Here is a 24363-nt window from a genome sequence, read left to right on the forward strand (position 1 = left end):
GAAGGGATCCAAAAAATCACCACATACTTACTTTCGGCTAGAATTAGGGTTTTACATCTTACTCTCGCTGACTTGTATCTTCCGGCGAACTAGCTTTCGCCGCCTTACTTTCTTCCGCATCTTTCCCCTTTTGTAACTCAACCAAATGATTCCCTGATCTAATAAACGCTTTTGTCTCGACCCACCAACGAGTTCTCGTCTCTTCTCTTTACTAGTTTATCAACTTCCGGCGAACTAGCTTTCGCCGCCTTACTTTCTACCTCATCTTTCCCCTTTTGTAACTCAACCAAATGATTCCCTGATCTAATAAACGCTTTTGTCTCGATCCACCGACGAGTTCTCGTCTCTTCTCTTTACTAGTTTATCAACTTCCGGCGAACTAGCTTTCGCCGCCTTACTTTCTACCTCATCTTTCCCCTTTTGTAACTCAACCAAATGATTCCCTGATCTAATAAACGCTTTCGTCTCGATCCACCGATGAGTTCTCGCCTCTTCTCTTTACTAGTTTATCAACTGTTCTCGGTTCAAACAAAATCTGATGAAATTAGGGTTTTCATTTTTTTTATCCTCCGTATACTAAATCACAAGTCACTCAACCACTCAGAATTTACCACATAATTAAAAAATAAAACTAATTGAAACTAAGGAAAGCAGAAAAAAATGACATCAATCTAATAGTTACCAGACAAAATCAAAAAAGAAAAAAATCACTCCACCTTCCCGTCGGTTATTCTTTCTACAAATCCACGATCACCGTTACTAACTACCTATATTTTACTATTTATATATATTTGTACGAGGTTATTCTACGACTGCGCATTTGTGAGAGAAATTTCTTTGATAGTTTTTTTAAAATTTTTGTCATAAAAATAACTTTGAATGAAGAAAATGATCAAAACAAATTTTATTAAAGAGAGGAAAAAATATATTTTTATCCTAGGGTTAACTAATCTAGACGTAGGGTTTAAAGTTAGGGGGTGGGGGTTTGGAGAGAGGGTTTCAATTTTTTTTTCAAAAAAAAAATTAAAAATTTCAAAATAAAAAAAACTATTTTGATCATTTTCTTTTTTTGAAAGCTATTTTTGTGACAAAAACTTAAAAATTGTTATTCAAAAATTCTTCTTTTTATTTTTTTGTAACTGAAGATCTCTCTTTTCTTTTCCTTCTTGTTTTTTATGCTCGACTGTGGCAAAAGATCCATTCAAGCTTATGATTTGCGTTTATGCATGCAATATTTATTTGTTTCCTTCTCGGTTTAAAACTCTTTAATTTTTTTTACATGATTCAGGGTAAAGGTTGAAGATAGGTCTTATGTATTACTCATGTTTCAAAACTCAATTCTTCAAAAGAAAAAGAAAAGACTCAAAAGTTTTGTCAGCAACTTAGGTAACAAACTAACACTGAGTATGTCGTAATCTACTATATGCAAATTTATTCAACTATTTTACAAATCTGTTTATGAGTATTATATACAAATTGACAATTTTATGCATGTTTTTTTTTTTTATCTTTGAAGTTTCAAGTTGTGTCGATGACGGCACATGAAGAGGAAATCGAAAAGAATCCTAAAATGTAAGTTCAAACAAAATATCCTAAATGCATATTCTTAAAAAAAAAAAAATAGTTTGCCATTTATCTTTCTACTGCATCACATATACTAATTTTTTCAATAAAATTTTAATGGTTTTCATAATTTATTGTTGGTTCACTGTTTTATTATATCTAAAATAATTAGATTGATATTTTAAAGAAGACTTATATATAAAAAATAGAAATAAAATTGAATGAATAAAATGTAGATTTTTTTAAAGTATAATTAAATGCTTTATAAAAATTATTATCTCTATTCGAAAAAATTATAATAGGTGTTTTAGCCCTTTTGCGTTCTAACTGTTGTTTGGATGCAACACTTCTAATTATAGGTGTCCATTTTATTCAGCTCTAGAATGTGATTAAAATAATGTTTAGCTTTGATCAAACAGAATGCTAGAATTTTACTCCCTTTGTTCCTAAAAGTAGGATTTTCTAGATTTATTTTTTGTTCCAAAATGATAGATTTTCTAAAATTTTAAGGTACTTTTAGTAGTTAATGTTGAAAAGTTATACTTTTAAGAAACATTAATTGAAAATATTTGAATTGGTTGAATACTATTGGTTGATATTTATTGGAAAATATATATTAAATAAATAATAAATTTAATTGTAAATATTTATTATATTTTTAATATGCGTGAATACTATAGAAAATATTTATGAGAGAATATAAACAAGATTATTTAAATGAATCAAAAACTGACGCGTGCTTAGCACGGGGTCATAATATTAGTATTTAATAAAACACCAAATACATAGGGTAGGGTCCAAATAAAATAAAAACTTTATTTTCAGTAGTATTTCATAATAGTAAAAAAAAAAAAAAACAAATATCAGTTTGTTCAAAAAACCGACCTACATGGAGAATTGATTCTGTTTTTCTAAGACTATTTTTATAATTCTTGCAAAGCTTTAATTCATAAATTTTGCATAAACCCTAGAAAAGTCTTCTTCTTCAGGTGCGATTTCTCTCTCTCCCTCTTCCTAAAGTATTTGCTTTTCTTCGTCGAGGCTAAATCCCAGATTTTCCTTAGTTTACTTTCCGCCGATTCTTGATGCTTTTAATTAATAGAATTTTTGAAAAGTTATGAAATCCTCCAAGTTCGTATAATCGGTGCTCCTTTTAAAGATTTAATATTTTCTTGGTTTTGATTGTTTATCCTTTTGCAGATATGCGGGTGGTGAATCCATCCTTGTGTATCGACGGTGCACAACCATTGGTGTACCTCCCTCCTCCTCCTCCTCCTCCTCCTCGCTCTATTCATTTTCCCGCTAATGGTATCTTCACTTTTCGATTGCTTCTTGGCAACTTAGTTTATTGAATTGTTGGCATTGAGAAAGTGGTTTTTCATCGGTTTTGAAGTTGTTACTGATGTCTGAGAATTGAAGCTGTTTTATTTTTTGATCACCTAATGATTATTGCTCAAGCTTTTGATTTTTGATTTTTTTCATTTTTGTTGTGCCTTGTAAGTGTTAAAAGCTCTTCTTCTACTTGTCTCCTGTGGTAGGAAAATTCCATGGGCGTTGTTACTATCCTACGAGCGTTTCTATGCAATCCCAGAGCCAGTCAGTTGCAAGTACAGGAGCCAAAAGATTTGGTTTCAGCTCTAAGAGCAAAAGATCTGTCTTTGCATGTAAAGCTGCGCTGGTTGGTTCTATCCGCTAGTTACAATTTTTTTTTTTTTTTTTTAACTCTTTTCATCAAACACCGTCTCAGTTCTCTCTTCGTTAGGTATTTTACTTTGTCTGATTTAATTTGTTTGTGCAGAATGCAAAATGCAGTCAAGGGCAAACACAGACTGTTACTCGGGAATCACCGACAATTACACAAGCTCCTACACATGGTAATCCTTCCTTCTCTTTCTTGACTTGTATTCATGCTTCATGTGAAATAAACTTTGTTTTATTGTTTCTAACAAACAATAAATCTAGCTAATAACCAAACACTTATTCACAACACATTCTTGTTGATAACCTGATACGGGAACATGCTTTGAACAGAAACCTGACTGTTCCTAATGGCTTCTTTTTTTTTTTTATTATTATAGTTTGCATCCCCTAGAAATAAAGCCTTTTTAATTTGATTGAAACATCAGGAAAGGAGAAATCCCCAAAGCTTGATGACGGTGGAAGCGGGTTCCCACCCCGGGATGATGGTGGTGGTGGGGGCGGAGGAGGCGGTGGAGAGAGCTTCTCAGGTGGATTCTTCCTTTTCGGGTTTCTTATGTTCATGGGTTACTTGAAAGATTTGGAGGGCGAACATGAAACCAGCCACTAGCTAGAGAGGGGAGGAAGGGGAAACATGATGCTCCAACAGACAGACAGACAGACAGATCTCTAGACGAAGTTCTGAAACAGAGATAGTGCTAGTATGTTTCATCAATTTTGATCATGAATCAGACAGATTTTTGTTATCTCGACATAAAACAAAATGCTTCATCTTTATAACAAATGTTCAAAGATTTGGAACTGAGGTTTAGGAGATGCAGAGTTTCGAACTTGAATGAAAATATTAGAAGTGTATATATATTCTCTTCTTTGTTAACAGGTTTGGCCTAAGACTTTGGAAATGTTCAATGCCTGCAATTGGTGGTAAAAGTGACAACAAGTCCACTGAAAAAAAAAAAAACCATTCGTTGGCTTTAGTATAGTAGCGTCAACGGAAACAATAAAGAGAATAAGTAGTGGAAGCCTAGGTGGGCTATAAATCAAAGCGGTTCGAGTCACTTGTTGGATCAGTTTTCACTGGCTGCATGTTATCATCATCATCATCATCTGATATTGAATTTATTGTTCTTCTTGTGGCGTGATTGGTCCATGTGGAATCATCATATGAGGTGGAGGTCGCCTGTGGCAATCTAGTGGTGGCATTGGCTAAAGGATTGCAATGATCATTCAGAACCAAGATGAAAAGACGCACATCTTTAAAAAGCTTTCAATTTTTACATTTTCTTTGGAGTGCTTGCTTGACCTCTTCTTCATTTGCTCTTTTATCTTCTGGTTTCAACACTACACAATTATGACAAGTAAAAATGCTCATTTTGCTAGCAATGCTCTGTGTACTATGGCTTACACTTGACTTCTCTGTTTATATAACATTCTCTTGTTTCGTAATAAAGAAAGCATCAAGTTCATTTTAAATCTATTTCGTAGGAACAAGAAGATGCAAGAGACATGAAATTGATATCTGATTGTTTTACCGTGAAATCATTATCTGCGGCTCGCTCAGGAACAACAACTTTTATAACATACTACTACTTAATGAGGTAAAAAGAAAAAAAAACTATATAGAAAAAAATGATAAGCTAGTGACAATTTTGGTCGACAAGAATGTTAGACTGTGGATTTGGAGATGAAAGAAAAGAAAAGAAAGAACAATAAATGGTACCCGTAACAGATAAATGCCCTTTAACCAAAACTATAGCATCTTCAAGAACTTTGTTCGACTTTAGTCCCGGTTTTTGAGTAGGGCTCACACTACCTTCTCTTCTTCCTTCACAGCCTCTTCCGTTTCTGCAGCAACATCTGCTTCCTGGCTCTTCTTTGTCTCCTGCGTGATTGCAGGTTCCGAGCTTTGAGCATTCTCATGCGACTCAGCAGCCGCTACTTCTGACGCATCAGGACCAGAATCTTTCAATTTCTCGGCTATTTCATCCCCACTTGCTGCATCTGGTGACTTCTCTGCGGTTTCATCGCTACACGCACCTGTTGCTGAATCCTCTGCACTTTTTTTATCCGTATCATCACCAACACCCTCTTTGTCGATTTTAACCTCGCCATTGGGCAATGTCGTGGCTTCATCTGGGTTTGAAGAAGGCCCAGTCGACTCGGATGTCTCTCTCCATTCGACCCAAGCTGCTGATTTTTCTGCTTCTGGTTCACTCGGATTTTCAGAAGGATTCTTTGTTGTTGTAGAATCCTCTGTTTCCATACCAACAGGCGGGGAAGAGTCTACAGTGTCCTTGAAGTCTTCATCGGCTTCACCTATGACAACATCATCATCATCAGCATTGGGTCGAGGGGAAGCCATTGAGCCTTCATTCGCAGTTTTTTCATCATCGAAAGCAAACCAGTTTGAGTTTGTGAAGAGAGAACTGCTACAAAGACACCATGTTACAATTCGTAAGTGAAGTGACCCCGCATCAACGATATGATAAGAGTCAACGGAATTGAAATTCTACCAGAAAATAAAAGTGGAAACCGATTACCTCTCCTGGTCATCTCCAAGGCGCAACGAAGATATGACGACTTCTGCAGATTCGTCATCAAAGTAGACATCCTGCAACATAGACTTCATATGAGGCTTTCATGTCTACCTTAATCACTAAAGCTTTCATATAAATGCGAGTGACTTCTCAGCAATAAATAACACAGAAAGGACATATGGGGTACGAAATTAAAACTTGTTCCACATATGAAATCTTCTCGTCAAAAGGCCTAAAACAGAAAGTCATGTCTCAGTTCTTCATGATAAGGAAAAGACAAATAGTACCTCATCATCGCGTTCCACAGAGCCTTGGGTCTGCAGTGGATAAATAAAAGCACGTAAATGGTAGAACAAATGTTCACAGCACGTAGTCTTCTAACAGCTTCAGGAAAAGGATGCAACCGAATATCAAAAGCTCTAACATAATATAGTTGCTCTGGTAAACCGACTTAACCAAGCTACATCTAGACTAGGAAAAGATGATATAGGAAGAGACGACTCTAGGAAACCCGCATGCTAACTATACAGAGGTCAACCAAGTAGAATGATTGGAGAAAGAAGTGACGGTTTAAACTATCCACCATTTTAATAACTACATCACTCCCCGTGGTCCAAGACATCATCAGAACTCTAGACACTCTTGCATCAGATTTCACTATATACCATCATATTTTAGGAACTATAGCAGGATTAAAGACAACCAAAAACAAAATGATTTTCTAGAAAATTCCTGAATCGATTTCCCGGGGCTTAAATATATGATAATAGTAATATGCAAAAAATGATCACCTAGCTGCTATGACAAGGAAACACGAAAACATCACCTCTTCCATGTCGTCGTTGCTGTACATGCCGAATCTAAAGGCCTGGCTCAGGTTGTTTGCTAAGGCAGCCACATCATAGTCTCTATCGTGGTAATCGTCATCATCACTATCTCTATTACGATCATGGAGTGAACTTGGCCTCCTGTTAGGGAGGAGAAATTAGCGAAAGGAATGATCTATTTACTACACCAACCAACCATCACCAAAAGAAAGCTCTTATTAGCATCTACCGGGAGTGTGCAATCACATTTAACTTCTTATTAGCATCTACCGGGAGTGTGCAATCATATTTAACTTATCATATATCTTGATTACTATTATGGCAAATTCACACAAATGTTACAAAATTCTACAAGAAAAATACTATCTATAATGGTATAACCTCTGCTTTTGGTGATAAATTAAAAACAGAACCATGTTTCATAAAGTTTCTTTCAGCCAGCAAATCTTACTAAGATAAAAAGTACATAGCAAAACGCACACTAAGAGAAACAATACGTACCCGCAGGCCCAAGAGTAGACATTTTCCAGTGTATTACGCTTCGACAGGACATCTGTGTGCCAATCCACCCATTTGCTATTTTCCTGTTAAAAATGTAAAACAAAAAATAACAGGAATTGAAGGAGATTGGAAGAGATTGATAACAAAGACCAGCGCCCTACAAGGCGAGAACCCCTCTGAACATTTCATATGCCACCAAGCTATCAAGGAAGTAGCTTGAGAGAAATCAAACAGGTATAAAGTACTGAGCAAATTTTTTTTGACCATCGGATCTTCTATAAAAATTAGACAGTAACAACGAAGTACCACACTCTCATAAAAACTCAGAAAACTAGAATACAAATAAACAAACAATTTGCGCTTCATATGGTATACCTGCAAATGTGACTGAATTTCGGCGTTGCTATTAGCTAGTTGAAGAAGTTTGTTTGAGATACGAGTCAAATGACCTATGTTTCCAATCCTAAGTGGCTTTCTACCCTCCGCAGGGACTGTAGGCTGAAGCTGAGACATCACATGTAAACCAAGTTAATTGATAATGCCAACCCCTCACATTAGGAATTAAGTATCTTCACCTTATCAGAATCAGCAGCAGTTAGTATGGAGTCTTTTTCCGCCTCCAGTATACTCCCAATAAGATTGCACTCACTGAGAAGATGGTCAAGAAGTTGAGAGTTTTTGCTCTCCAAACATGAGAGGATTACATTCTCCACATGGTGATGCAAGAAGTTATTGTAGGGATACCTGAGAAAACATTGCACCAAAACTTAGCATGGCAGGCTGTATATCAGAGAAAATATAATCTCCCACTTACTCGAAGAACAAGTCCAACACTCTTTTCACCGCTCCAAGTCGAATTACTTCCTTCTCTGCTGCTTCACTACCGACTGTGAGTAAGACTGAAATAAACTCTACAACCTAGGAAAAAAAAACAGAGTCATATTTTTATTTGTGGTTGAGGTATTTATAACCATTACAGTGAAACATACTTTTTATTTCGGAAAGCAAATCAGACAAATATGAACAACAGAAGTACCTTTAATCTGTGTTTTCCAAGAGGTGGTTGCAACTTGCCATACGTTGTTAACAGAACACCCTCAGAAGATGATACATTCAAAAGCACGAGTAAATCACCTGCCCAGTAGAAGCATATTACTTGGTGTTCATAGCAGCCAAGAGAGTAATTAACATTGCAGATCACAAATTAACAGGAAAGACCTATAGAAGTTGTGAAAGCAAAATGCCATAAATGCTATTCTAGTACGCCTCGATACATCATTTGTAGATAAAGGTTCACCAATTTCTATACAAACTAGCAACAAATGTGCATAGAAATATGTTGGTAGGATTTGAATCCTACTTACAAACCTAATATTACTTCTTCCCAACCTAACCACATCCCTCACAATAGGAAAATAGCATTTAAGAAGTCAACACAACAACACACAAGCGCAACTACGTATCAAAATTTAATAACCATACGTATTTGCCCACCTAGACTACCAAGCATTCCCTCCACTGTCTCGGGATTAGGTACCATGTTTCCAAGGGTTAGTTGACGACCATATATAGGATAAGTCCCCAATGTAAACCTCTTAGGATCGAGCAGAGATATGCATACGGACAACGAATTAACCAGTACAGACTTAGGCCGCGAATCTTCTAACGTATGTTTTAGCAACCTTCCAGTGCAGCTGCATCAAATTGTACAGAGATGAAAACAATAAGCCAATAAATTATAAATTATGAAGTGTATCAACGACTAGATGAAAACTATAGCCAAAGCTGAGAAAGTCTACCTGGGGCTGGAAAGTTTTGTTGCAAGACCAGGGGGTGCGTATCTTGCTACAGTACAAAGAATTTCGGCTACGTTGGCATGTACCTCGGGACAATCCTACAAAACATAATATAAGCCTCCATGATATCAGTAAATAGCATTAACTGGGACGATATAATAAATCTAAAATAAAGGAGGAAAGCCATAAGACTAGCCCATATTGAAAGAGAAGTAATCTACTGAGTGAAACTTACGGAGGAGCCAAACTTGTCCACAATCATCTCTAAAATATCTGTATCTTCCACCCACTGCATTGCACTTGTGTAGTTGGCATATAGGTGTTCATCAGTACCCACCAGACGTTTTACAACCTGACCAGCATCAATAAGTTAGGGTCTACAAAAACTGGTATTTTACAGATATCAAATAATCTACAACTTATGAGTATCTCCTGTAAGAATTACAACCTTCATTGTTCATAGAAAATAATAACTGAAAAAAAAACTCGTGTATAAGTAATTATTAAACAGCAAAATCACCGTGACAATGATGAGAGCAACATCAGCAGTATTTACCATTGTTCTCACCGTCATAACCGGGTATATTACTATTTCTGTCGTAAACAGAATCATAAGTACTTTGAAGGAGAGGAAAACATGACATTTTTCCAACTATTCAGCGTGTTCTCACGTAGATGTGTAATAAACAAAAGCCGAAATCTTGAGTTCCTAAATAACAAATAAAAGTGCAAACTAACCTCCATTATAGATGTAATACCAATCAAATCAACAAGCTGCTTCAGTATTTCTTGATGATCCTGGTAGCACGAGAAAGTCAAGGTCAATATTAAATGATTTCTTTATGAACTCCAGATGGTTAAATGTTGTTTAACGGATTGTTAACTTGTGTGCCAGTTCTCAAAACTGTATCAACAGAGTTAGATTGGATAATGTTGATTAGGAAAAAGCGCTGTCAGAAATCAATAGCAATACATAGCTTTATCAATATCTCTGACTATTCGACAGCACTATCCCAAATAACACGAACAAGAAAGCAACTAGCTAAAGGTTTAAATTTTTACAAAGTCATATACAATACAAAGCTTTATCAATAGCTCAGACTAGAAAGATAAGGATAATAATACTATTATGCTAGCTAGGTTATCCTTAAAAAGATATCCTTGTTCGGGAAACAAAATCAACTTACTTTTATGAATTGCATGAACGGGATGGTCTTCCGCACCAGCAGACAAATGACAACCTAGTAATACAAGATGTAAGAGAAAACACGTAGAGGAAAAAGAAATAGAGCCCTATATATGAGCTTTCTGATATAAAAAAAAAGCATCGAATGCTATCTACCTTGCTGAAGTAACCGGCAAGCAATGAGTTATGGGTTTCTTTAGCTTCCAAAAACGAAAAAAGTAATAACATCAACTGCAAAAGGAAGACATCACGAGAGGTAAGAAACGCTAGATCCCTAACCATTATAAAGTAAAAATATAGGAGGATGTAATAGAGTCAATGTCTACCTCCTCATCCTCGACTAGTGTTTTCAGTATCATTTCAATCTCACATGTGAAAATTTCACAGGCAATGAACGGAAACCTGGAACACAAATATAAAATTGTTTATTCATCAAAAACAATCAGCAAAAAAAAAAAAAAGAAATAATAATTTGTTTAAAAGACTAACTTGAATGTCCGCTTCTTTTCGACATCCTCGGGAGGCTCCTCAATTATGTACCTAATGAGTTGTTCAACTTGGACTCTTTCTCTCAAGCTGAAAAATAACGAATCCAACAGTCATAAATGATATAAGAGAATATAGTTTAAGACATGAGGTTTGAACATCCAAAACAAGAAGATGAAGATTATTATGCTCACCCTGATGACAATATATTATATGTAATGCAAAAAAACTAGCGGCCGTAAGTAATGTGCAGACTTGGAAATACTGGTTGCAAAAAAAAAAAAAAAAAACTAAAAGTGTATTTAGCCAAGCATACATCATATTTCAGGTAATATATTCAAGACTCTAACGCAATGCATTGCCACCTCACGTCCAAACTTGACTGGTGGATAAAAAGTGCATTTTCTTTTCGTCTCCCAGAAAAGCAATGAAGCAAGAAACAAGGTGGTTAGAGAGAGAGAGAGAGGGAGCATACAAATTTAAGAGACGGCCATTGAGGGCCTTGCATTCTTGGATGAGTTCATCCTCGTCGAGAAGATCCTCTAATGTAAAACCATCTCTGTCCAAAATTGCCTCAACCTGCAAACAAGAAGGAACAGGAAGGCACTTAGTTACTTATAATCCAAGAAACGAACAATTACAAACCCTATGCTCTAACTAAATCCATCAATCAACAAGAAACGCGAAACAAACAGCCAAAACTCGTTTCAGAGATATCGTGAAAAGAGGCTACGGAGGAGAAGAAACTCACGGCGGAAGCCGTAGACAAGCCCGCCATTCGCCAGAACATCTTTCCAGCTGAAGAAAACGTCGAATTGCTCCCGTCGACACAGAGATTCGGATCTCCGAAACCCTAAAACGAAATGAAAGAAGAAGACTCCACTGGAAACAAGTAATCCGAACTCTAGAATCTGTCGAAGAAGAAGAAGAAGAAGGAAAAAAATCGGAGGAATTGGAATCTGAGATGGGGATGGGAACGACGAAGAGGCACCTTCGATTGCGGGAGGGTAGTGACGAGACGAGACGACGACGACACACCCAAAAAAAAAGTAGTTTTATTTTATTTTATTTATTTATTTATTTTGCTATTTCCGTCCCAAGTAGTGGTTTGTATTCAACATTGCGCGTTCGTTAGTTAGTTAGTTATGAGACCAATTATAGTTTACGCATGTAGTAGGTTTTATTATAAACAGACCACATTACTCTATGTTGACAAAATAGATTTAGAGACCACATCTACTTCTTTTACAACCATATTAATCTTAGATAATATCAGAGGATAATGATTATCCATATTCATTTCTTTATTATTTTTCAAATATCTCAGTCTTGATCGACTAAGTGTTGCTATAAATAAACGTATGTTTGAAAGATATAACTAAGACAAAAGTCTTTATTCTCTCTACACGTCCAACTCTCTTTTGTTATTTATTTTTTTCATAAACATAGATCAGAAGTTGATTGATAATCAACATCAACTCTCTCTCTCCATCACATCCCTACTTATTTTACAACACGTTATCAGCACGACCTCTCATATATCAATCCAGAAACTCTAACCAACCGAAACTTATCAATCCAAAAGTTCTTAAACCAGTTGAGGTAATGTTTAAATTTATGTATTTCAATATACTTAATTTATTTAAATTTTGTTTTTGTTCCAGAGTGAGAGGCTGGGTCTTCTCCGTTCATTTTTCGGGATGATAGGCGCTGCCTTTCCCGACTAATCGTTATGGTAGGCTATGCCTTCACGATCAGAGAAACATGTGGTAGGCTTTGCCTCCGTGAATAAAAATAAAAGGTCAAAAATGGTAGACTAAGTATCCTCAGACCTTGAAATAAGTAAAAATCAAAATGGTAGATCATGTCTCCTCGGACTTTGAAAAATGATCAATATGGTAGTCTAAGACTCCTCGGATCATGTGGCAGGCTAAGCCTCCAATTTTATTTATTGCTCTTTAAATTTTTGCAATTTAATTTATGCTTTTAATTTATGCATTTAAATTTCCGTCTTTATATATTATTATTTTATGAATACGGTTATCATGTCAAATTTGACAAAACTCAAAATAAATGCCCTTAATATTATGAGACTTGGGCAGTGGGTGCAAAGATGTACTTGAGAGAAAATGAGCTTTGAGAAATCATCGATAAGTTGAAACGATATCGGATGAGAAAAAGAAAAATCATGATATTTTACCCCACTTCAATGATGGTTTATAAGATGAGGTGTATCATGAGAAAAGATTTAGAACATCTCTGATAGTTAAATCCTTGAAAGAAAGGATCGAAGTTGATGTAAATCCTCCGAGTAACCTTGAAAAAAAATGAAATCATGATACTAAACCATCAAGTCGGTCCTACTAGAAAAGGACGAGGGTGTAGATGCGGTTGAAACCGCTATCATGGTCGTGGAAGAGGACGAGGAAGAAGATTCCGTCCCTATGAGAATAATGAGAACTTCCACGAAAATGAAAGTGGTCGGGTGATAAAAGGCAAACAGAAAAGGTTTGCCATAGATACGGCCAGAAAAAAAATTGGGTACGTAGTTGTCGTACGCCAAATATTTAGCCGATCTATATCGAGAATCAAAAAGAAAAAGAGAAAGGAAGTATATTAAACTTCGTCTCTTATGAGCCCGAACCATTTTTCGTAGCTTGAATACTCATCTTGATGATTCAGATTTTCTAGTTGGTCCAGAAAATGAAAATAAAATATCGATGTGATATGAGAATTATCTTCCTGAATAAGATTTTGAGATTCAGGATGAAGATAGATATACCTGGCAGATATTAGGTCATCGTACATGACTACTAAAGGTAACAAATAGTAAGTATAATATCTATTACTATAAAAATTATTATTGGTTCTAGAGGAGCTTATGATGAAAAGACATGCATAAGAAAAGGATGGCAAAAGTATAAATGAGTGGTAAACTTGAAGTTCACCGATATATAGCCGTCTCCAATAATGTTATCAACATTATTGTGAAATGCTGAAAAACTAGAAGTTCACTATATGTGATTTCTTTAAGCAGATCCCAAATTAAGATCTCAATCGAAAGGATTTGAAACTTAATTCATCCCAAATGGGAAAACTGAATATGTTATTGGTTCTAGAGTGGAATTCAGTACGAGATTTTAGACATGGAGTGTCATCATCTCGAGGGGGAGAATTAAAGAATCCTAGTAAATGGAACATTGAAAAAATTATGTTCGCACTCGAAAAAGAACTTGATAAAGTAAATTCAAGTAAGATGATCCCTATGATCGGGTGTAAACATGCAGTTGTGCATGTAATAAAGACATATACAATCCAGAAGGATAAAGTATATGGATACTTAGAAATATGCTCGCAAGTTTGCTAGAAGCATATGATAAGCTGATGTAATGAGATATGTGAAATGGATTACAATGAAAAGTAGGATAATCCATTTATAAAATGGCTGCCAGACATTTTGATGAAATAATGATATCTCATATTCCAGCCGAAAATGCTCCAATAAGAAAATGTGTCCTAAAAGGACGATATATGAGTTTATAACACGCAGGAGACGTGATAGACCACTTTGGTTCGAGAGAATCTTCGAAAAGGAGCAAATATATGAATAGAGGATGAATCTCGTGAAGAGACCGTTGATATGGTTAATATTACAGTCAGGTACCTGGGTAAATCATCGATGATGATAAAGAGATCTCGATTAACCATATCAGTACAGGTAAAAAGATGGAACCAAAGACATAATAAATTGTCGACAATAAATGAGAAAGCGCTATATAAATAAGGATAATGAATCTACTTCTATGTATGAGGGTAGAGTGAATTGATTGGCCATCAATTCGATATAAAGCTCGTTAGAAAAACGAGAAATTTTTGGACCATAAGTCCAAGGTATATATTTCTCCAGAGAATGAAATGAAAGATGACCTTGAGGTATGAAAAACAGCTTGTTCTGAGATCATTGGAGAAAATTTAAAATAGATGCATTATATTGAGATGTCTGGCAGGACAAAAAAAACGACTTGAGTTGCATCTTGATATTTTAGTAGTCCCTGGAGAATTAATGATGTTCTCGGGAACGATAATACTCTGGAAGAGTTAGAACAAGCCGTATATAAGGTATCTTGAACCAGTAACTGGTGATATGTTTATGGCACAGTTCGCCGATTGCCATTTTAGTGAGAATGAATTTCCGGTGTTTGGGGGAGGAATTAGAGAAATTCCTAAAGATATTATATGGTGTACACAATCGTTGTTACACCTTGACTCCCCTATGAATTAAAGAGAATAGGAAATTCAGGAAATTGTGCATTTGCATAATTTGGCAAACTAGTTACCAAATGTGTTAAATCTTGTTTATAACGCCTGAGAATATAAATCCTTTTGGGTATAAGTGGGTAGTTGTGAGAAAAGTAACACGATATAAAGCCTGATTAATTGCTCAAGGTTTTTCTCAGAGACCGGCAATTGATTTTGAAGAAACGTATTCTCCGGTAATGGATGCAATTACGTTTAGATTTTTGATGAGCCTAACGGCGTCTAAAAATCTTGAAATGCATCTCATGGACGTTGTGACTGCATATTTACATGGATCGTTGGATAACGATATATATATGAAACTCCCTGAGGGATTGAAAATGCCAGGGGCATTGAAAGAAAAATCCAGGGAAATTTGTTCGGTCAAGTTACATCGATCACTATACGGATTAAAGCAATCCGGATGCATGTGGTACAATCGCTTAAGTGAATATCTTTTGAGTAAAGGATATGTGAATAATGCGATATGTCCATGCGTTTTTATAAAGAAATCGTCAACTGGCTTTGTGATCATTGTTGTATATGTAGATGACCTGAACATAATTGGAACTCGAAGGAGGTTGATGATGCTCGAACTCATATGAAAGAGGAGTTCGAAATGAAAGATCTCGGCACGACAAATTTTTGTCTTGGGCTCCAGACAGAGCATCTCCGAGAAGAAATATTTGTGCATCAATCAAACTATACGAAAAGGTTATTGAAACGCTTTCGTATGAATAAAGCGACTCCTTTGAGTACCCCAATGGTAAATAGATCTCTCGATGTTGAAAGAGATGTTTAAAAGATCCTAGTAAGATCTTATATAAATAAATACTTTGGAGATGCTAATGGTAATAAAGCATATATGAGCTTATATATCTTGCGAGTTGTGTTTGATTAAATATACTTTTAGACACTAATGTCTTTGCGAGATATAGCTCATTTCCTATTTATGGAAATTAAAACGTCGTCGAGAACATATCCGTTCTCTCCAAGGTACGTATTGATTTATGATTGATTTATCCTAGAAACCCCGAGTTTAGTATGGTTTTGCAGATACATGATATTTATAAAGTCGAACACAAACCGGCTATGTTTTTACAATTGGTGGAACCGTGATCTCTTGGCGGTCCCATAAACAAACTTTGGTTGCGACATCTTCGAATCAAGCATAAATTATTGCGCTTCACGAAACATGTCGAGAATGTGTGTGGCTTCGGTCAATGAGTCACCACATACAAGAATCAAGCGAAATAGTTAACAAGAAAGAGCCGGCGATAATATTTGAAGACAATTTGGCTTGTGTCGCTCAACTCAAAGAAGGTTAGATCAAAAGCGACAGAACAAAGCATATCCCTCCAAGATTTTTCTCGTACATACGAGAATTCGAGAAAAATAAAGAAGTGGACATTGAGTATGTACGGTCATGCGACAATCCATCTCATTTATTTACAAAAGCTCTTCTGACTACAACATTCCGAAAACACATCTATGGTATCGGAATACGGCATTTGCGTGATCTGTGACAAGAAAAATATGTCTAATATTCTCAGGGGAAGATTATGGGAGTGTACTCTTTTTTTTTTGTCATGGTTTTTGTCCTAAATGGTTTTTCTATGACTAGGTTTTTAACTAGTCACTACGTAGTATAAGATGGATAATCAAGGGGAGTCTTAGATAATATCAGAAGATGATAATGATTATACATATTGATTTCTTTATTATTTTTTTTTGGAAAATATCTCAGTCTTAACCGACTAAATGTTGCTATAAATAGACCCATAAACATTTGTGTGTTACGTATGTTTGAAAGATATAACTAAGACAAAAGTCTTTATTCTCTCTGCGCGTCCAACTCTTTTTTGTTATTTATTTTCTTCATAAACATAGATCAGAAGTTGATTGATAATCATCATCAACTCTCTCTCCATCAGATCCCTACTTATCTTACAACAATTAACTAATTTTATTTTATTTTTGACGTAATAGGGAACTTACATTGTGTACCTTAATGTAGCTTATTTTAGTAACTAGTTCTTATTCTCGTTGGAGTTGGATTAAGCACCGGTTTACTAAAATCTATTCAAGATAAACAAATTTAACAAAATATCTATGATTCAAGGATTAGCTCAAATCTTTGAGGTACCGAACTTCAGATCAAATAGATAATGATCATGATCAAGTTACTTTGAGAGAACCACATGAGGTGGTTTAGTGATTTCCACTAAAGGAGGAGTTGTCCTATTAGTTTAGACGAGAGATATTGTTCTCTAATGCGAAATTATTAGCTCTACATATGGTTACGCAGATATAAACTCATTGTTTACGGCCTATTTGAATAATCGGAAGAGAGTCTATCTGTGGGCTACACCTCCCACCTAGAGATTAAGTTTGTGTTTTTAATAGACCTCGATTTAACTATTTTTCAGTAAAAAAAATTACTTCGAGATCAAGCGGTTACTCCGTAATCCAAGATATGTAGAATAAGGTGTGCCACATGCACCATATATATATATATATATTAATTTGATTAAGTTCACTAGTATTAAAGACAAGTCAAACTCATCACATAAACCATCCTGAAATTATGAGTTTAATAAGATATTTAGATATACTTTTTTTTTAATTGTATTATCCATTTTGTTGTCTTTGGTATTCTTTCTTAAGATATATTGTTTCCACAAATTTTACATTTTGCTATACTTTTTTGATTGTGGATCTTAACTCCTACATCCGTCTAGTTGATTTGGCAACCTAAATAACTCAACGGTGACCAACCATGCCAAATCGGAATTATGCAGTGAGTTTTTTTTTTCTTTTAAGTTAAATTGTTATTCGTTTCAATCTATAAACCGAATAATCCAATTTTTAAGAAGTTTTGACAAAAACAACAAGAAAAAGCTACAAAATGTTAAATGTTAAAATTTTCAAGAAAAATTTATGAGAAAAATTAAACTAATGTTAAGCATTTTAATACTCAAACTTTTTGTTATCCATCTCAAGAAATTATTTTGTTCAATTTAATTCACTAACTTTAAATTTGTGATAATTTTAATAATCAAATTATGCTTATTTTAATCAAAATTTAATAAGTTTTAAACGAAATTTAAAAATCCCAAATTTGAAAACAAATCTTAAGATAACTAAGTTAATTTTAAATTTTAGGAATAAAAGTAACTACATTTTAGATGTAGTTTTAAATTGAGAAATTCCATATGATACTTTTTTTAGCTTATTTTCATAAAAATGACATTCAATGAGGAAAATAACCAAGACATGTTTTATTAAAAGTTAAATACATATTTATACCTTATGATTAACTAATCTACACTTACGGTTTAGAGTTAAGGGATGAGGTTTTGAGGGTGAAGTTTCAAATTTTTTTTAAAAAAATTAAAATTAAAATTTTCAAAATAAAAAGGATTATTTTGGTCATTTTTATTTTTGAAGGCTATTTTGGTAACAAAAACTTTAAAATGACTATTTGAGAGAATTGCCTTTTTAAATTTTAGAAAAATTTAATTTCAAATGAAACAAATTATTTTTGAGTTTCACAAAATTAATTAAATTTGATAATAAAATAAAATTCAGTTTATTTTATTCTTAAAACTTAAAATAAAATTAGAAATTTTTAAGATTTTTTTTTGAGTTTTGAATTTTTTTTTTAAAAATGTATAAAAATTAATAATATTTTTTAATATACTAACATACTTAGAATATTAAAGTGGAAACAATTTAAAGGTTAATTTATGAAAATCAAGAAAATAGTTTTTTTATCAACATCAAAATAGTTAATTAAGTATTAAACTGGATAGTAAAAATGTTTGGGTCTTATTTTTTTTTTTTAAATAGTTGGGCTATTTTGTATGAAATTTTCTTAAATTAATTTTAGGAACAAGTTATTCTTACAAAGCTACATACGTATTACCGCTTCAGTATGACTTAACTGATCATCCGATTCAAACTAGCTCTGAGCGTTTGGGTCGGGTTCTGGCCGGTTCCTTTCGGATCCGGATATTTTGAGTTCTAAATATTTAGACCCAATAGGTCTTAGAAATTTTCGGTTCGGGTTCGGATCGGTTCTTCTCGGATCCGGATCGGTTCGGGTATATAATTAAAATACTCATAAAATGCCCGTAATTTTTCGGATCCATATCGGGTTCGGGTATTTAAGATCTGAAAATGACATGACATACCCAATTCCATCAAATTTAGTTGATATTTGTCATATATATCTAAAATATTACAAAATAACTTAAATGAAACTATTAATAATTAAATTAAAACATTTTTAAATTCTTAATTTTACATTTTAAAACTTCATATTACTTCAAAATATTAAAAATAATAACAAATGTTGTTAACAGAAGATATTTCAACTAAATCATAAAATAATATATATAAAATAGAACGCAAAGCATCATAGTTTTAGATATACATGTTTTTAAATCGGATACAAATCGGTTTTTATCGGGTCGGATCTATTTGGGTCGGTTCTTTTCGGGTCCGGGTCTATTCGGGTCGGTTCTTTTCGGTTCCGGGTTTTTTGGGTAAAAAAATTTAGATCCAAAAGGTATTTGTAAATTTTCGGTCCAATTCTGGATCGGATATTTTTTGGTCGGTTCCGGTTCGGGTCTTCGGATCCCGATTAAAATGCCCGGGCCTAATTCAAACCTCGGCTAATTTTCTGAACATGGGTTAAATATAAACCACCCGGTTCAATCTCCGATGATCAGAGCTCCTAAGAAGCTCAAAACTCCGAGATTGATCTCCGTTGGCTTCTTCGATCGAAACCCTAAACAATGGAGGACGCGGACGGTCTCAGCTTCGATTTCGAAGGCGGTCTCGATTCCGGTCCCGTCCATCCCACAGCTTCAGTCCCGGTTGCTCCACCCGAAAACTCATCCTCCGCCGCCGTAAACCTGACACCAAGCTACGATCATTCCTCCGCGACGGTTCCCGGAGCTGGAAGAGGACGGGGCTTCCGTCAGACTGTTTGCAGACACTGGCTTCGAGGTCTGTGTATGAAAGCCGAAGCCTGCGGGTTCCTCCATCAGTACGACAAAGCTCGTATGCCTATCTGCCGGTTCTTCCGGTTACACGGCGAATGTAGAGAGCAAGATTGCGTCTATAAACACACCAATGCAGATATTAAAGAGTGCAATATGTATGTCTTGTTGTTTGATTCTACTCTATGCAATGAATCAGATTGTGTTTGTTTCTTAGTTTGGTCTTGTAGTCTTATGAAAGCTAATGGGTTATATCTACTTATTCAATGAATGAGATTGTGTTTGGTTCTTAGTTTTGTCCTGTTGTTTTTTATAGGTACAAGCTGGGGTTTTGTCCGAATGGTTCTGATTGTCGGTACAGACATGCGAAGCTGTCTGGACCTCCACCTCCAGTTGAGGAAGTTCTTCAGAAGATACAGCAACTGACTTCTTACAATCATGGGCCTAACAGGTTCTATCAACCGCGGAACGTTGCTCCGCAGTTTGGAGATAGTAAGCCTCAGGTGCAAGTTCAGACGCAGGGACAGCCACAAGAGTCAGGTAACTTGCAGCAACAACAACCTCAGCAAACACAACATCAGGTCAGCCAGACTCAGACACCAAACCCTGCTGAACAAACATCTCATGCTCATCCGTTGCCTCGGGGGGTAAATAGGTGTGTACAGAGCCCCACGGTTTTTAATTGGGTTTTGTAAACTGTATATCTATCAAGACGTTGGTTTCTTATTAGAGTGATCAGATACAGATACTTTATATATTCAGACACAAATGTATATAGCTTTTATCTTTATATATACACATATACAAGTTTAACTTCATGTTATATATTCTATCTGATGTTAGGATACTTTGCTTTGGTAGATAGGTAGATTCAGAGATTGTTATCTTCCTCAATAAAATTGACCTGCGTCTGGACTGTCTTTGCATTCTGATCTTTCTTTGACCTATTACTAGTCTCCCTCTTTCCATCAGTTCCCCTTCTTTCTTCATTTGATTTGTGGAATTAGGCTTTGAAATGGTAGCGTATCCATATAGTGTCTTCATGCATAGTAGATTATAGTTTGTTAAGATCTATTAAGAAGCATATGAAACTTTAGAACCATTATCTTTTATTTAGTGCTCTGGCTCAGTGGTTTAGCAGGAATCATGCAACCGTAAGAGTCATGCTCTGTCTTGTTGTTTCAGGTTTACAAATTATACTAACAAACATTCAGTGGCTAGAGGTATTAATAATGATTATGATGTGAGCTGTTATGATTACTGCTAAAAGAGATCCAAAATTTGGAGGTTTCATCTTTCTGTTTTCTAGCTGAATAATAATTTGTTGGCCTCTCTGGTTGCTTGTGTGAAATAGTTAGTATTCATTGTCAACATTGATGTATTTTCGCTTCTTCACGAGTATCCCTTATGAGCTTCTAGTCAACATAAATTGTCTTGCTTCCTTTGATCTATATGGCTTATTTTAGTCATCCTTTTAACCTACACTCTCAGTTGCTAACTTTAGGCATAACTTCTTGCCGAACTATTGTGCTCGCAGTTGTACGTTATGCAATTTTATCAGCCTTTATTTGAAAGAACTTTCTTCCTTAATATGATGCCACTGAGAGTTCTTTCGTAATTGGTCCCTAAGAGTTCATTGCCTAAGTCTTTGCATTTGTACATTAAGATTTTATTCACTTATTGATTAGAAGCCTTGTGATTCATGTAGAAGTATCTTCTGGATTCACATTCAGTTGATGTTAAATTCTTAAAACGTTGTTTAGTGTTTCATCTTTTGAAAATGCTTTACTGGGGTTATAGTTTGATGTAATTATGCGAACTCCTCAACGATATTTTCCCTTTACTACATTCTCACTAAGCTTCATCTGCCATATCTGATACTTTTTAAAAAAACTTGGAGTTTTCAGGTATTTTGTAGTAAAAAGTTGCAATCTAGAAAACTTCGAGTTATCTGTGCAACGAGGAGTATGGGCTACACAGAGAAGCAATGAAGCGAAACTTAATGAGGCTTTTGACTCTGTGGCAAATGTGATCTTGATATTCTCTGTCAACCGGACACGGCATTTCCAGGTAGTTCATTGGGCTAAACAGGAACCACTTTACTTATGTTGAAAGACTTATTAATTACCTTTCTTCATCTGTATCAATGGTTTCTTTCTGTAACCTTCTTCGTCCTAATTGTTGTATTTGGTAGGCAGCCTTATGAGCCTAACTTATCTTTCTTTTCACATGACGCTATAGGGCTGTGCTAAGATGACATCCAGAATTGGTGGTTACATTGGTGGAGAAAATTGGAAACATGAGCATGGGCACAGTTTGGCCGCAACTTTTCAGTTAAATGGTTAAAGGTATAATGTTTGCTAGTTCTTGCTCTGAATCCCGGTTTTGTTTACTTCTTCCCTATGCGATTGAGCCTATATGGTCTTGCAATTATGGTGCAATATTCTTATACAGAAGTCTTGCTTGAAATGTTAGTGTGCCCTTTTACACCACCGATCTTTATACACACTTTACTACTTTTTCTATTTTCTCTGTTCTCTGTTCTGGTATTGTTAACAATGAGCTCTGGTATATGGTACTGAGAGCTAATGGAGTTCTTAACTTGATTTGCAGCATTCACATGACTTATCTGAGTGATTGTAATTCTCATCATTGTAGTTGTGCGAACTGTCCTTCCACAAAACTCGGAACTTGAGGAATCCTTACAATGAAAACTTACCTGTCAAGGTACGTTGTTACGCTCTCATAGCTGGTCTCCTATTCAGGAGTAGTATCGTGTTTTTAGATACAATACAACTCAATTACTAAAAAAGGGATGTTTATATCAATACACTGGCTGCAATGGCTAAATTGTCCCATGCTGACCATACTTGCACGATAACACAAAAGACGTTTACTAGTCATTACAAGTTACTATTGGTGCAGTGAGCCAGTGATAACGAAGTATTAGCTAATGGTCGTTGCGTAATAGTCACCTTTATCTTACTGTTTTGGTGTTCATTGTTCAATGATTGTAGATAAGCAGAGATTGTCAGGAGTTAGAACCCTCCGTTGGCGAGGAGCTGGCTTCTTTGCTTTATCTAGAACCAGATAGCGATCTTATGGTATATACTCTCTTTTTGTTGCTCGCTTTTGTTCTTTTGATGGTTCTTAAGCGTTTAATTTATGATGACACATGGAAGAACTAAGCTCCATGTGTTTTTACTTTTTACTAATGAGCTCTGCCTCTTTTAGGAGTTTAGTTACTTATGGTATATGCTCTCTTTTTGTTGCTTAATCATATTTTGTTTTGTCTTACATTCAAGGCAATATCCATAGCTGCGGAAGCCAAACGCGAAGAAGAGAAAGCAAAGGGAGTGAATCCAGAGAGCAGAGCTGAGAATCCAGACATCGTCCCATTTGAGGACAATGAAGAAGAGGAAGAAGATGATGATGAAAGCGAGGAGGAAGAAGATGGCATGGCAAACGGTCCCCAAGGCAGAGGCAGAGGAAGGGGAATGATGTGGCCTCCTCAAATGCCTCTAGGACGTGGAATCAGACCAATGCCTGGCATGGGAGGTTTCCCTCTCGGTGTAATGGCCCCTTCCGATGCTTTTCCCTATGGACCTGGTGGCTATAACGGTATGCCAGATCCGTTTGGTATGGGTGGTCCAAGACCTTTTGGACCGAGGTTTGGTGGTGATTTCAGAGGACCTGTACCGGGGATGATGTTTCCTGGTAGGCCTCCCCAACACTTTCCACGTGGAGGTTATGGGATGATGGGACGTGGACCGGTTATGGGAGGAATGGGAAACGCTGCTCCTCGAGGAGGAGGAGGCAGGCCAATGTATCATCCACCAGCGACAACAACAACATCAGTACGTCCTGCCTCTTCTAACCGGAGAACACCTGAGAGAAGTGATGACAGAGGAGTGGCAGTGGATGAACATACATCTCATGGGATGGAGCAGTCTGAGGGTGGAAACAGTTTGAGAAACGAAGAGAGTGGAAGTGAAGATGAAGACGAAGCTCCAAGACGATCGAGGCATGGAGAAGGAAAGAAGCGTCGGTGAAAAGTATTTTCCAAAGAGTTAGAGAGACTTACAGAAGTTACGGTTTTCAATATTCTTATAAAAAAATTGTATTTTCAGACAACAGACAATAACTCTCACGCCTCTAGTGTGATTGAAAAGTAAACAAGACCCCATAGTCTTTTAACAAATTCACAGCAAGTTATAGTTGCGCCCATCTTGGGCTAACAAAACCAGTTTCTTTCGGGTTTCGACCGACGGTGAGAAAGAAGAATAATTTGCAAATTCGTTTCACTTCTGGATAATTATCAGTGTAAGAACTTAAATTCTGTAATGTTGAAAAGATTTCTTTTTGAATGAGAAAAATGATAAACTAGTGAGCGGTGTGTCACCATATATAGTGTATGTGCATAACCAAAAAGTATAAAATGAAGCTAACCATAACAAAATTTGA

The 24363-nt window shown here is 35.7% G+C and overlaps 2 protein-coding genes and 1 pseudogene across 5 annotated transcripts; 2 read left to right on the plus strand and 1 right to left on the minus strand.

Moving 5' to 3' along the window:
* Window positions 1-2380: 2380 nt before the first annotated feature.
* LOC106436400 (protein YELLOW LEAF 1, choloroplastic) lies at window positions 2381-4138 on the plus strand. Of its 2 annotated transcripts, XM_013877367.3 has the most exons (6): window positions 2381-2552; window positions 2764-2871; window positions 3102-3152; window positions 3204-3241; window positions 3362-3437; window positions 3690-4138. In XM_013877367.3, exons 2-6 carry the CDS (start codon window positions 2766-2768, stop codon window positions 3869-3871), a joined length of 453 nt encoding a protein of 150 aa, XP_013732821.1. In that variant the 5' UTR covers window positions 2381-2552; window positions 2764-2765; the 3' UTR covers window positions 3872-4138. The 2 variants fall into 2 exon arrangements, with proteins under 2 accessions (XP_013732821.1, XP_013732819.1); XM_013877365.3 differs by having other exon boundaries at window positions 2383-2552; window positions 3102-3241.
* A 722-nt stretch (window positions 4139-4860) lies between these two features.
* Window positions 4861-11651, minus strand: LOC106436399 (serine/threonine-protein phosphatase 6 regulatory subunit 3). 3 transcript variants are annotated; one of them, XM_013877363.3, is made up of 19 exons: window positions 11346-11651; window positions 11070-11173; window positions 10598-10684; window positions 10435-10510; window positions 10265-10339; window positions 10110-10163; window positions 9661-9720; window positions 9158-9274; window positions 8926-9020; window positions 8621-8820; window positions 8163-8260; window positions 7941-8044; window positions 7702-7870; window positions 7502-7624; window positions 7127-7209; window positions 6625-6766; window positions 6086-6115; window positions 5802-5872; window positions 4861-5690 (listed from the first exon to the last, which is right to left on the minus strand). In XM_013877363.3, the coding sequence occupies exons 1-19, from the start codon at window positions 11382-11384 to the stop codon at window positions 5066-5068; spliced, it is 2352 nt and encodes a 783-aa protein (XP_013732817.1). In that variant the 5' UTR covers window positions 11385-11651; the 3' UTR covers window positions 4861-5065. The 3 variants fall into 3 exon arrangements, with proteins under 3 accessions (XP_013732817.1, XP_013732815.1, XP_013732816.1); XM_013877361.3 differs by having other exon boundaries at window positions 7502-7630; window positions 11346-11648; XM_013877362.3 differs by having other exon boundaries at window positions 4861-5687; window positions 7502-7630; window positions 11346-11647.
* Window positions 11652-19567: 7916 nt separating this feature from the next.
* LOC106436395 lies at window positions 19568-24100 on the plus strand (annotated as a pseudogene).
* Window positions 24101-24363: the final 263 nt, after the last annotated feature.

The sequence above is a fragment of the Brassica napus genome, chromosome C7, assembly GCF_020379485.1.
Source record: "Brassica napus cultivar Da-Ae chromosome C7, Da-Ae, whole genome shotgun sequence".
Lineage (NCBI taxonomy): Eukaryota > Viridiplantae > Streptophyta > Magnoliopsida > Brassicales > Brassicaceae > Brassica > Brassica napus.